The sequence below is a fragment of the Gymnoscopelus braueri genome (genome assembly GCF_963280865.1).
Source record: "Gymnoscopelus braueri genome assembly, chromosome: 14".
Taxonomy (NCBI): Eukaryota; Metazoa; Chordata; class Actinopteri; order Myctophiformes; family Myctophidae; genus Gymnoscopelus; species Gymnoscopelus braueri.
In genome coordinates, this window is record NC_137619.1 from 11,434,830 (window position 1) to 11,449,846 (window position 15,017).

General features: G+C 42.0%; 1 protein-coding gene across 1 annotated transcript in view; it reads left to right on the forward strand.

The window, feature by feature from the left end:
- Positions 1 to 15,017, forward strand: part of LOC308099849 (uncharacterized protein) — a 266,481-nt gene that overhangs the window by 73,702 nt on the left and 177,762 nt on the right. The window contains exons 15-17 of the mRNA XM_080448669.1: positions 307 to 342; positions 5,389 to 5,418; positions 6,866 to 6,919. Of these exons, the coding sequence (XP_080304795.1) occupies positions 307 to 342; positions 5,389 to 5,418; positions 6,866 to 6,919 (120 nt within the window). The remainder of the gene's footprint in view (positions 1 to 306; positions 343 to 5,388; positions 5,419 to 6,865; positions 6,920 to 15,017) is intronic.

A 15,017-nucleotide genomic window follows, 5' to 3' on the forward strand; every position in this document is an offset into this window, starting at 1 on the left:
ATACGGATGCTGGGGTCTAAGGCTTGCAAGGTAACCCATTCCACATAACTGCAGCAGAGTACAAAAACGAGTCCTTTCCCATACAGCTTTTGAATCTGCATGGGACAAAAGCTGTGGATCTCACTCTGGTGGAACATCACTAACCGTAGAAAAACAAGTTGCAGTAGTCTTTGAACACGATGTTCACAGATGACTCTAAAATCATCGTGTGTGAATTTTATCCTCTGTTAATCGCCCAATGGATTGTTTAAAACGTTTGGATATATTTATTTTGATGAATAACTGAATTATTTTGTTTCCTCACAGGGTGACGTCGGTCAAACTGGAGCGGAAGGTGTGCCTGTAAGTCGACATTTCACAGTAAAATCCTCAATGCTAATTTGTGTATTTAACATGGTTCCAAAATGCGTAATGTGAGTGTGTGCGTGTGTGTGTGTGTGTGTGTATGTGTTAAACTGGTTGGATTGGTTGGTTGGATTGAGTTTTCTAAATACCGCAGCTTTTCGTCCATACACGGTTTTCGTTGTGTACATTGTGACTATTACTCAGAACGCACATGGAAAGAGAGGCACTAACACCTAATTAATTCTCTGTGCCAATCGCGGTCCCTGCCGATGTCCCCTTGCCAAAAATAGCAGGTCTATACGCTCACGACCCGCTGTGAGCTTGCAGATCGGCTATTTTCAGCGTCGGATACCTTGGTACGCCGAAGTATAAGGGCACGGTCACACATTTGTATTATTATAATTTGTTGTTTTACCTTTATGTACCCGGGGGAGGTTTTTCTTCACACTCACACATACAGACACACATTAAAACCTGGGAACTGCCCAGTACAACCACAGTCCTACAGTAAACTGTTGGCCACTGAGCAGCTCCACTGGAGCAGTTGAGGGTTCAGTGCCTTGCTCAAGGGCACTTCAGCGGTGTTGGGAAGGGAGAAGTGGTGGCCATTCACTTCCCCCACCCAGATTATTATTTCGTTTTTTTACATATGTTTTAGAAACGTACGGTTGGTACGTACGGTTGGCAACCCTACGCGGTGCTTTCAATGCGTCTGAAGCATGGAGTTCAACATTGGTAAACTTTGACCAGGTGTCAACCAAACCAAGATAGGTATGTAATACCGCGTATTACTACTCAAGACAACATGGGAGATTGATGCGTTTGACGACCTTGGCATGCTCTGGCTACAACACACGCGCAGACGTGTGACTGTACCCTAAGGGGCTGTGTCCACCAAGACAATTCGTTTTTCCTGAGAGCCGCATATGTTTTTGATTGTTTACAATGCCAGCAGTACATGACAAGGCGCAAAACGTCTGTTTTGTGCTGCGCGTTCACGTCCGGCGTGTTTTTATCTATGGGTGCCCAGAGTCGAAATATTTTCAACCTCGAATCATTTGCGTTTTTAGCAGAGCGCCTTGTTGTGATATGAACTGTCACTTCCTATATAGACTCAATTTCAAAGCCGGATGCTGGGCCCTTGGTTTTTCAGCACGGATAAAAACGCTTCGGTGGCCAAACACAGCCTTAAATCCAGCTTAAGGTGAGAACAGTCTTTAAGTCTCACATTAAACGTTGCCTTGGAGTCGTTCAAACAAGGGAGCAAACAAACCGTATATATACAGACGGGGATATAGAGCTCCCTCTTGGCTCCCTCTTGTCCAGAGATACAAAGGATGGGAGGAGGGAGCTGTCAGGCAGCCAGGGGGAAGGGGAGAGGGGGAGGGGGGGGGGGTCCATGTGCTCAGTGGGGGTGTGGATGAAAGGTGACAGGTATTGGAGCTGGCTGGGTGAGTCACAGAACGTTTGCTCACACACACACAAAAAAAAGTAATCTTGGTTTCTTTTCCTCATTGTCTCAATGTCCATCCCCTCCTCTTCCCCCTCAATCTGGGAGCTTCCTGATGGGGGTCCCAGTAAAAGACCAGCGGTTCTCAACCTGTGGGGGGCCGGGGACCACCGCGTGAATGCTTTTCGAGATTTTCAAGTGAAAAGGTTGGGAACCACCGCAGTAGACCACTGGTCTTCAACGTTGTTCAGCCCAAGGAACCCTTAGCTGAGAGAGAGATGAAGCAGGGACCCCCTCCTATATATTGTATAACATTTGTGTTTATTTTTTCTCTATTAATTCATGTTAAAGCGTATTTTCAGACATTTCAGCCTCAATATTAAACGTGACGATTGGCTCTGTACTTGGTTTGCTTTTTTTGGGTAGCTTTTTCCCTCTACACCAAACCTCTTGGCCAAAAATAGCAGATCTACAAGCACACAACGAGGCGTTGTGAGCTTGTAGATCTGCTATTTTTCGCTAAAGTTCCCCTCACTCCCCACGGAATCCTATCACGCAAAGATTTGGAGGACCCCCTGTAGTGCCTCTGAGGACCCCCTAGGGGTCCCGGACCCCCTGTTGAAGACCCCATGCAGTTAGACGACTTGCACGTATTGAAACCCTGGGAGGTACAATCCTACCATGCTTTGTACACTCTGATCCCATACCTGGAGGCATCCTACCATGCGTTATGCATTCTAATCCCATACCTGGGAGGTAACCCTATATACCTATGCTTCATGCATCCTGGTCTTATAATTGGGGCTGGTTTACGCCACTATAGCTGCCTCCGCTGTGGTCCTGTTTAATGTAAGCCCAGGGGAGCCGAGAGCATAACCTAGAAATGTATGCACACGCGCGCCTTTATGGACTTACATATAACTGCCAGGCACACTTATATATACAGTATATATTTACATACTTAACACATACAGTAGTGACGCGTACGTACAGTAATACACACACACGATCCTAGCGTTGTATTGTAGCAGAGGGAGTTGACAAGCTGCGTAGATTAGCTCATTAAGACCGGGAACGCATCTGTGTAATTTTTTTTTTATTTCTTTGGGCTATAAAAAAATAGCAGATATACAAGCTCATAGCGCGGCACCGAGTGCCGCACTATGAGCTTGTAGATCTGCTATTTTTACATTTGTAACTCAAATCTTTGCTTCTGGGGATTCTACAAATGTCTTCTAAATCCTAACCGTTTAAACAACAACAAATATCAGTGGTTCTCAAACTTTTTCATGTCAACGTACTTACTAACTTTTCATGTCAAGGACCCCCAAAATGATATGTATTTGGCCGCGGATCCCCATCTCAAAATATTTTGTTCCAGGGACCCCCCAGAAGCAAAGATTTGAGTTAAAAACGGTCGCTTTAAAAATATATATATATTCAAAGATTTGCAAAAATGTTCAACGATTTTTCAAAAAATAGCAGATCTACAAGCTCATAGCGCGGCATTCGGTGCCGCGCTATGAGCTTGTATGTCTGCTATTTTTGAATAGCCAAAGAAATCTAAAAAAAATTACACACACCGCGTTCCCCGGTCTTAATGGGTTAAAGGTATACCGTGGGCGGTTAGCTAATTATCTACACATCACGAGGGGATCCACCTGCCGGTTTTAATCAGCGCCGGAGTGATGCTAACGCTATGCCCACCGTCGCTCGTGGCCTGCCCCTTTTATGTCACACAAAAGCTTACGATGCTCCTTGGAGCGCAGCCACCATCCATCCGTCAGCTATTCACTCATGCTAATTTTACATTTAATAAGGACAAGCACAACGACAGACATCTGTAGTAAGCCGCGCGACGAGCGAGCTAGCGAGCGCGCGCCGCGATCGCCAAACTTTTCTCACGACGCGCCAGTGCAACATTGCGGTGATGGTGAGCACAGAATGTCAGCGATTTGTTTCCGTAGTTTGGATTTACTAGCTCTAGCCTGCTGTCTTGCATGGTTTTTTCACTGTAACCTCAAGGTCAGTCCCTTCTCTGCTTACAGGCCAGCCGAGTGATGTAGCGCCCCGAACAATAAGAATTGATTTATTATCTAAAACACTATCGGAAGATTGAGGCTGATTTTATTTAGAGTTTTATTTGGGGGTGCCGCGGGTCATGGCTCTCAATCTTGTTTTATGGGGCAGTGCTGTGAATATCTTACGGCTGTCTGTCAACCCTACGGTATTAAACAGCTGATTTTTTTTTCTCCCTCTTCTTAACCCATTAAAGACGACGAACGCATCTGCGTCATTTCAAGATATCTTTGGCTATTAAAAAATAGCAGATTGGTGCCGCGCTACGAGCTTGTAGATCTGCTATTTTTTAGAAAAATCGTGAAAATTAGTGCAAATCTTTGAATATATATATTATTTTTTTTAAGCGAACATTTTTAACTCAAATGTAACCACTGATATAGAGACATGCGCTTTTTTCAAGAAACTGTTAGGATTTAGAAGACATTTGTAGAATCCCCCAGAAGCAAAGATTTGAGTTACAAATGTTCGCTTTAAAAAACACATGTATTCAAAGATTTGCACTAATTTTCACGATTTTCAAATCGGTGCCGTGCTATGAGCTTGTACATCTGCTATTTTTGAATAGCCCAAAGAAATCAAAAAAATTACACAGATGCGTTCCCGGTCGTAATGGATTAAAGAAAGAGGCCTCTGTGTTTCATGTTCCACACAAATGGCATGAATGTCTATTCTCAGCCGTTTGAGATTATTTGACTGTTGGATGCCAAAATGGATTTGGCTTGTATTTGAAAGCTGAGAAGTTGTGTGTGTGCGTGGCCTTGTGTCCATGCCGTGGCCCTGTGGGGACAGATGACTGCGTCTGTCCTTTGTTGCCGGTGGTGGCAGGGGGCAAGGTGCCTGTGGAGTTGTAATAACATGACCTTAACGGCACTTGAGGTCATTGAGGCCAAGGATGTGCCGTCCCGTGACAGCTGAGTAGCGTGTTTATTAAGGGTGTAAATTCCTGACCTCACAGCGGTTCATTCTGATTCTAATTCCACCACGATTCAATTCAATGTGATTGTTTTTGATACAATTCATCCATGGCAATACACAAAGGCTGTTTTTTGATAGAATTTTCATGTGAGGATGAACATTTCCATTCTTGTTAACTCCTTGTAATACAGTATTTACACTGCTTTCTTAACTCTACTGTACTGATTCTGATTGTTGTGTTAATTAACATACTATCCCTCTCAAATAAACAAAGTAAAGTACAGATTTGACAGGAGGAACAGATTCACTCAATATTGGAATATACTAGTAGTGGAATGTATAGACACCTAAATGATATACCAAGCTTCAAGTTCTGGCTTGAGAATAAGCAATTATAATCAGTTATAAGTAACGTCCCAAATCAATGAAGTTTAATCACCACCTAAAGATCTATGCATCGTGATACTTTTCTCACCCCCACTGTTTACAGCTGACAACCTTGGTTTAAGATGACTGTTGACTCTTATCTGTGTGTGAATGTAGATTAGCATTTGTATACCTACAGCAATCACAATTTTTATTTTTTTTATTTTTAGGTGGAGCGAGAGTGTCTCAAGGGAGATCAGGTACATTTATTATTATATTTTATGTCCGTGACATTCTACATTTTTTATTATAGGGGACACCTTTTGGTTGGTGGCGTAATTACTTTGTAATTATTTAATAAATGAATTAGGAATGTGCTCCCAAACATTTATAATTATTATATGTTGTCTTTTCATCATCATATTGTCCATACTGACCATCCATTCAGACATTCTGAAATGAGCACCCAAATACAGTCTGAATAACTCACTAATGAGACCTTATCAGCAGAGTAGAATACATACACATACATTAAATACTCAATATCTAGACTGTTTTTAACCGTCTACAAAAGGAAAAGTAAGGGAGATATCCTGTCGACTTTCACTTTAGCACAGCGTTTTCCCGCCTACAAAATAAACATGCTCGTCTCAGAGCACAAAGTGGTTGTGACTCAACGGCAGGCTCCTCTCCCCTGGCCATTTGCGCTGGTCTGCAGAGAACATGTGGCTCGAACATCTGTCTGCAGCCACTTTTACAAGCAACAAGCCGTTAACCCACTAAGACCGGGAAACGCATACTGTGTCATTTTAAGATTTATTTGGGCTATTCAAAAAATAGCAGATCTCCAAGCTCATAGCGCATAGAGCTTGTAGATCTGCTATTTTTGAGGGGGAAAGAAATTGGAAAATGTGTGCAAATCTTTGAATATAATATATATTTTTAAAGCGGACATTTGTAACTCAAATCTTTGCTTCTGGGGGTCCCTGGAATAAGATATTTCACAAATGTTCGCTTTAAAAAAATATATATTCAAAGATTTGCACACATTTTCCCAATTTTTTCAAAGATTTGCACACATTTTCCCCGATAAAGAAAAAAGCAGATCTACAAGCTCATAGCGCGGCACCGAGTGCTTGTATATCTGCTATTTTTGAATAGCCCAAAGAAATCAAAAAAAAAAAAGACACACAGATGCCGTTCCCCGGACTGAAGGGGTTAAGCCCGTTCCTACAGGTCCCAAAACGCTGTTAGAATCCTTAACACCTTAACCCATTGATACCTGGAACTGTGTCATTTTTAGATTTGAGCTAAAAAGCATTATTTGACACTTTGGCTATTCAAAAATAGCAGATATACAAGCTCATAGCGCGGCACCGAGTGCCGCGCTACGAGCTTGTATATCTGCTATTTTTGAAAAATCGTGAAAATATGTGCAAATCTTTGAATATATATATTTTTAAAGCAAACATTTTTAACTCAAATCTTTGCTTCTGGGGGTCCCTGGAACAACATATTTTGATGTGGGTCCGTGGCCAAATACATATAATTTTGTGGGGTCCTTGACATGAAAAAGATTGAGCACCACTGATATAGAAACATACGTTTTTCAGAAAACTGTTGAGATTTAGGAGACATGTAGAATCGGCTTCAGGTCTCAATGGGTTAATTCTTCCCGCCGATGCATCTTGTGTCTCTTCTCCCCAGGGAGAAGCGGGAACACCGGGTCAACCGGGGAGGCCAGGCAAAGAAGGCAAAAGGGTGAGTAAACAGGAGCTAGTATTTGGCTTTGCTGTGTGTGTGTGTGTGTGTGTGTGTGTGGGCCCCGGCCCCCACACTCTCTCTGGGGCTCACGAGTCCCTTGTTCCAAACTGAGAGAGACCCCCGGCACTTGGGGGACGACGACCAAACAGCAGCTGAGGGGGGGCTTGTTGTTGGGGGGGGGGGGGGGGGGAGTGGGGGGCACAGACGGTTTATGGCTCTAGAGAGGTCAGCGTGGACCCCTGGAAATGGGAGAAGGGGGGAATGCTAATTGTATGACAATTAATAATGGGGGCCCCCCACCCCATGCCAGTGGTGGAAAAAGTACTCAAATTCTTTACTTAAGTAAAAGTACCAATACTGCAATATAAAAATACTCTGTTACAAGTAAAAGTCCAGAATAAAAAAATTACTTGAGTAAAAGTACAAAAGTATTGGCATCAAAATGTACTTAAAGTACCAAAAGTAAAAGTACTAAATATTTGAAAATAGCCGATCTACAAGCTCACAACGCGTCGCGATGCGACGCGTTGTGAGCTTGTAGATCTGCTATTTTCAAATAGCCTAGGTATAAAATAGGGCTAAAGTGGTTAATGTATGTTTCATTATATCATAGTTTATATCTGAAAAGTAACTAGTAACTAAAGTTTTCAAATAATTGTAGTGGAGTAAAAGTACAATATTTGCCTCTGAGATGTAGTGGAGTAGAAGTAAAAGTATTGGAAATTGGAAATACTCAAGTAAAGTACAAATACCTCAAAATTGTACTTAAGTACAGTACTTAAGTAAATGTACTTAGTTACTTTCCACCACTGGCGTGGACCCCTGGAAATGGGAGAAGGGGGGAATGCTAATTGTATGACAATTAATAATGGGGGCCCCCCACCCCATGCCAGTGGTGGAAAAAGTACTCAAATTCTTTACTTAAGTAAAAGTACCAATACTGCAATATAAAAATACTCTGTTACAAGTAAAAGTCCAGAATAAAAAAATTACTTGAGTAAAAGTACAAAAGTATTGGCATCAAAATGTACTTAAAGTACCAAAAGTAAAAGTACTAAATATTTGAAAATAGCCGATCTACAAGCTCACAACGCGTCGCGATGCGACGCGTTGTGAGCTTGTAGATCTGCTATTTTCAAATAGCCTAGGTATAAAATAGGGCTAAAGTGGTTAATGTATGTTTCATTATATCATAGTTTATATCTGAAAAGTAACTAGTAACTAAAGTTTTCAAATAATTGTAGTGGAGTAAAAGTACAATATTTGCCTCTGAGATGTAGTGGAGTAGAAGTAAAAGTATTGGAAATTGGAAATACTCAAGTAAAGTACAAATACCTCAAAATTGTACTTAAGTACAGTACTTAAGTAAATGTACTTAGTTACTTTCCACCACTGGCGTGGACCCCTGGAAATGGGAGAAGGGGGGAATGCTAATTGTATGACAATTAATAATGGGGGCCCCCCCACCCCCATGCGCCCATAGGGGTCACGTACAACAGAGCGTGTGAGTGGCAGCGCACGTGGTAAACTCCCACCAGGGCGGCTGTGGTTTTGGTAAGTGTACGGTTTCCATGAAAGGCCACAGCAGCTTTTTAGAGATTTTTAGGGGGGGGCGAAACACAATGTTTCATGCCTGAACAAGTGAAATATTACACCCCCAAAGATTTCTTTGGCTATTAAAAAATGGCAGATCTACAAGTCCATAGCGTGGCACCGAGTGCCGAGCTTGTAGAGCTGCTATTTTTGAAAAATCATGAAAATGTGTGCAAATCTTTGAATATGTTCTTAAAGCGAACATTTGTAACTCAAATCTTTGCTTCTGGGGGTCCCTGGAACAAAATATTTTACAAATGTTTTAAAAAATATATATATTCAAAGATTCAAACATTTTAACGATTTTTCAAAAATAGCAGATCTACAAGCTCATAGCGCGGCACTCGGTGCCGCGCTATGAGCTTGTAGATCTGCTATTTTTGAATAGCCAAAGAAATCTAAAAATGACACAGGCGCGTTCCCGGTCTTAATGGGTTAAATTAATCATCTCTGACTGTAGCAGCTCCGCGATGGAATTAAAGAGTCGGTTTCCCCAAAATGGGGCCCCGAATGAATGAAAGTATGCATGTAATGGCCTCCGTTTAGACAGGCTTCGATTTGCTGGGAGGGGGACCATGCCGTTGGTTTTTGATACCCACCTGTACCAGCTCATTTTTATGGCCGGTGGGGGGGTTTGTGGGAATTGAAATACATGCTTTTCCTTTTGGGAAATGTAGAGTGGCTGAAATAGCACCTGAGGAAGCGGGGGGTCCCCAGCTAAATAAGTTAATGTGTACACGTTGGCTAGTCAAAAAAAAGCAGATCTACAAGCCCACATTGTATTTAATTTTTTCATCTTGAAAATCTTTAATGATTTTGAAAATCTTCTCTTCTGGGGGTCCCTGGCACAAAACATTTTTAGATGGGGGTCTGTGGCCAAATACATATCAATTTGGGTGGCCTTGACATGGAAAAGTTTGAGAAGCAACTCAACTCAAAACACACTCAACAACACAGAGTGAGACTTTCACCTTTCAAGTAGAGTTGTAGTGTTTTAATGAGGGTGCATCTCAGCAGACTGATATAAGATGACCCCACGGGAAGAATGTTGTTGTTGCTTCTTGTCATCAAAGGCAGTGGCTGCGCCAGTGGTTCGAGGCTGCGGACCCCCATAACTCAGAGTGTGTACAAACAGAACCAAAAGTTATATTATATTTGGGTCCACTCTCTGAGTTAGGCTACAGACCTTTTAAGGGCCCATTTGATATTGATCCAACTATCAATAATTTAGCTGGAGACCCTTTGAACCCACTCAGGGACCCTTGGGGGGGTCCCCGGACCAAAGTTTGAGGAGTTTGCGTCACGCGTTACTTCCGCATTGATCCTGTTGTTATCAATTTATTGAATATATGATATGAATATTCTTCGTTCAGAGTTGGAACTCTCTCTCTCTCTCGATATCTCTGGTCATCACGATGGCTGTGCCCATTCAAAAGAATATAGACTTTGCAAAGGACTAAAAATGCACCCATTTTCCCCTGCAGTGCATTAGTTGGAGAGTAAAAGACAAAATATTTTGGCTCTACAGACTGTCTATATATTAGGCTAAGTTTCTGAGCCACCCCAGTAAGTAGGTCAAGCGAATGTGCTCTTCAGATTAAGCAAGGGACTGGGATGGTGCCACAATACCCCCAGACATCTGGACGCAAGCATCTCAAGCATTCTGCCCTTCTGTGTGGGAATACATTTAAACTCCAAACTAGCTCCGATAGTATAAACAATTTATGGCCTGTCATCGTTTGTGTTACTTCTTAATGGCTCGTTTCGCACACTGCGTGAACTAACAGAGGAAGTTGTCCTTGCAGTGCGTTCTCGATCAGAAATAGCCGGGCTTGGAAGCCGTGAGCAGACAGTTATTTGATGTTGTTGACTCTCTTGCAGTCACACACCCCATTAGTCAGGGTGCCGCATTGTACTGTATCTCCGTCGCCGAAAGTTAGTGGAGAGCCGAGCCACCTCTTGTCAAAGGTTACAATTATGGTTTGCACTTCTCCGCGGGAACGTAGCATTTTTTGACAATTTTATCCTCTCTCATATCTCCTTAATTGGTTTAGGGGGCAAAACTCCGAGTACGCTTCTAGAGTGCACTTCCTGATGAGTTCTCTGTTTCCTCTGTATTGTCACTTAATAACCAAGGAGGGTCCGCGGGGGGGGGGGATATACAGTAGGAACCGTACTTCGATAGAACTGAATAAAATATTAAGTGAGGCATATCGTTGCTTTCGGGGCCGAAACCTTGTATCTCCGTATTTAAAGATTTTAAACTTTTTATGTTCTGTTTTTTTGTTTGTAAATTGATGTCTTACTTCGTCGTACAATAGTGTCGTGCAAAAATAGCTTTAAGGTCACAACGCATCGCATCGTGACATGCTGCGAGCTTATAGATCTGATAATTCCTCAGCTTTTTCCTCTATTTTTGAAAAATGTTGTAGTGAAAGTGAAAGTGGTTAAGTCTGTCTGCGGGATTTACTGTATACATATTGAACCAATTAAAAGTATTAACAAGAGCTATACAACTACCGGTACATAGGATCCATTGGAACACTAGGTTCTTTGTTCCTTTTTCCTGAATAGAAACAGCTTTTGATATACAAGGTTTCCACCCGACAGTGACGAGATGAACAGGCCTTAATGCAGTGGTTCTCAAACTTTTTCATGTCAAGGACCCCCAAATTGACACTTATTAGCCCGCGGACCCCCATTTGAAAAGATATGCCGGGGCCCCCCCATAAGAGAAGATTTTTACGGCTCTAGCAGTGATTTTCAACCATTTTAATTTCAAGGACCCCCAGTTTGACATGCATTTGGCTATGGACCCCCATTTAATGGCATTTCTATCTCTGGGACCCCAATTTATGTTGTAAAATCAATGTTAATTTAACTCTGAGTGTGTACAAATGGAACCAAATGGACCCGTTAGGGTCCATTTGGTTCCATTTGTACACTCTCTGAGTTACAGAGCCATAAGGGTCAATTTGGTTCCTAAAAATCTATCATTTAGTTGTGGACCCCCTGGAACTCCCTCAAGGACCCCTGGGGGTCCCCGGACCCCACTTTGAGAACCAACGCCTTAACGAATAACATTTATTCACTCATTTATTGATTTGTTTGCTTGTGTGTTTGTGCGTGTTTATTGGACTGTTATTGCTGTCAGAAGACGCAGCCCTTAACTCTATTAATATCCCGTCTTTGATGACTGACGGCTGACTTCCTGGTGACTGTTAATGTGCTAAGGTTTCTGCTTATTCTTAGCTCCGCCGGGTGGCGGTTAGCATGTGACCCCTTTGGAAGCGGGTGACCAACCTGTGTGTCTCTGCAGTGTCAACCCGCCTATTTTTAGGGGGAAGTTGGCCGCGTATCGTTATCAGAGGCTTGTCGGCAGGCCTGCTGATAAAGCAGCGAAACTCTCACCTAATTAGCAGGCTCCTGACCATGATTACAACGTGTTGGTTGGCGCTTGGAACCGAAGCTGCCATGCGTGTAAATTCTGGAGAGTGTCTGAACACGGGGTTCGATTAGTAAAAAAACTAACAAATAAAAAACTACTTTTCCTTAAAGGAGTAGTTCACCCCAAAAACTTATTTTCTATCAATTACCAGTGGTGTAAAGTAACTAAGTACATTTACTCAAGTACTGTACTTAAGTACAATTTTGAGGTACTTTTACTCTACTGGAGTATTTACAATTGTCTATACTTTTACTTCTACTCCACTACATCTCAGAGGCAAATGTTGTACTTTAATCCACTACAATTATTTGAAAACTTTAGTTGCTAGGTACTTTGCAAACATACATTAACCACTTGAGCCCTATTTTATACCTAGGCTATTTGAAAATAGCAGATCTACAAGCTCACATGAGCTCACTTGTGAGCTTGTAGATCAGCTATTTTCAAACATTAGTACTTTTGGCACTTTAAGTACATTTTGATACCGATACTTTTGTACTTTTACTTTTTAAATGTACTCATTTTGAATTCCGGACTTTTACTTGTAACAGAGCACTTCTACATTGCAGTATTGATACTTTTACTCAAGTAAAAAACATTTGAGTACTTTATCCACCACTGCAGCCCAGACCTCCTCCTCCCTCCTCCCTCCTCCCTCCACCACCTTGCTCCTTGAATTTATTGTCGGAGGAGAAAAAAACAGGGCTCACACATAAGCCATTTAGATTTACTTCCAAGGAGATGCAGAGGGCGATGTAGTGGAAAGCAAAAGGGAGCAAAGAGGCAAGCGCTAAACGATGTCACTCGCACTGATCCTTCTTCCAAAGCACAAAGCAGCAAACAACGGCGACGAGAGGGGGAGATCAAAGTCCCCCCCCCCCCCCTGCAGTGGTGGAAAAAGTACTCAAATGTTTTACTTAAGTAAAAGTATCAATACTGCAATGTAGAAGTACTCTGTTACAAGTAAAAGTCCGGAATTCAAAATTTACTTGAGTAAAAGTACAAAAGTATTGGTATCAAAATGTACTTTAAGTACCAAAAGTAAAAGTACAAAATATTTGAAAATAGCAGATCTACAAGCTCACAACGCGTCGCGATGCGACGCGTTGTGAGCTTGTAGATCGGCTATTTTCAAATAGCCTAGGTATAAAATAGGGTTAAAGTGGTTAATGTATGTTTTATAATATCATAATTTATATCTGAAAAGTAACTAGTAACTAAAGTTTTCAAATAAATGTAGTGGAGTAAAAGTACAATATTTGCCTCTGAGATGTAGTGGAGTAGAAGTAAAAGTATTGGAAATTGGAAATACTCAAGTAAAGTACAAATACCTCAAAATTGTACTTAATTACAGTACTTAAGTAAATGTACTTAGTTACTTTCCACCACTGCCCCCCTGTGACACCCCCCCACGTCCATCACTGGTCGGTAAAGCAGCGCCGTTTGCTTCCCCCTTGTTTCGTCCGGCATCGATGTCGGATGTGGTTTCTTCATCCAGATGGAGGGGTTTAGGGCCACTCCACTCCAAATGACCAATAACAGGGTGTATATCGGGGTCCCGTCCTCCCTACGTTACCCTTTGACGTTAACCCTTTTAGACCGGGAACGCATCTTGTGTCATTTTAAGATTTCTTTGGCTATTCCAAAAAAATGCTGATCTACAAGCTCATAGCGTGGCACAGAGTGCCACGCTATGAGCTTGTAGATCTGCTATTTTTGAAAAATTCTGAACATTTGTGCAAATCTTTGAATATATAAATATATTTTTTTAACTCAATCTTTGCTTCTGGGGGTCCCTGAAACTAAGTATTTTGAGATGGGGGTCCGTGGCCAAATACATATCAATTTGGGGGTCGTTGACATGCAAAATGTTGGTGAACCACTGATATTATAGCAAAATAAGTAAAAAAAAAACTAAAAAACTGTTAGGATTTAGAAGACTCCCCAGAAGCAAAGATTTGAGTAAAAAATATTTGCTTTGAAAGATATATATATTCCAAGATTTGCACAAATGCTCAAGATTTTTCAAAAATAGCAGATCTACAAGCTCATAGCGCGGCACTCGGTGCCGCGCTATGAGCTTGTATATCTGCAATTTTTTGAATAGCCAAAGAAATCTAAAAATGACACACAGATGCGTTCCCGGTCTCAAAGGGTTAATAGTAATGAGAACTGCTTGCTTTCATCTATTATGGATTAGGTGTCTGACACAGAATGGCAGGCGGTGAGTGAGTAGGACTTTGGGACTCGGTGGCACGCGGTATAAGAGGTTTCCAGAAGGAAGGTGGGTAGTGCCAGTTACATAAAAGAATATCTCCCTGGTTGCCCTCAGCAGCAGCGTTCGGTGCATTATTCATCAGGGTTCTGTGAGGATGTGCTAAACGCCGTGTCGTCATGGTGGTATGGATCTGTCCTGCTGTGAGGACAAGGTACGAGGACGGGAGTTTGAGAAGTTTCTTTCGGTGTGAAAGTTTTTTTTTTGGAAGCCAGTGGTGGAGAAAGTACTACATTTCTTTGCTTAAGTAAAAGTATCAATGCTGTAGTGTAGAAACACTCGGTTGCAAGTAAAAGTACGGTAATTTCAACATTTACTTGAGTAAAAGTACAAAAGTGTTGGCATCAAAATATTCTTAAAGGGGTAAGTGTCCATTTGGTTCCATTTGTACACTCTCAGAGTTACACACCCGTAAGGGTCCATTTGGAACCCCCTCAAAGAACCATGAGGGTCCCTGGACCACACTTTGAGACCCACTGGTGTAGCAGAGTGTCTCCAGTGTGCCAACATGCACAACATCAGCACCCTGACTCTGTTTGACCAGAATGGAACAGAGCCTTCATTAGTATCATTGGTGACACCTGTGAAGGAAGTAAGGGAATAGGCCCATTTCTTTCCAAAATGGCTGCTGTGCATAGAGCCTATATCACATACTCTACACAGTCAAATCCTCATTGTTAATTTAACCGTACAGATGTAACCAAATGAACCCGTAGGGGTCCATTTGGTAGCATCTATACACTCTCAGAGTTACAAATTGATGAATTAACACCGAGGGA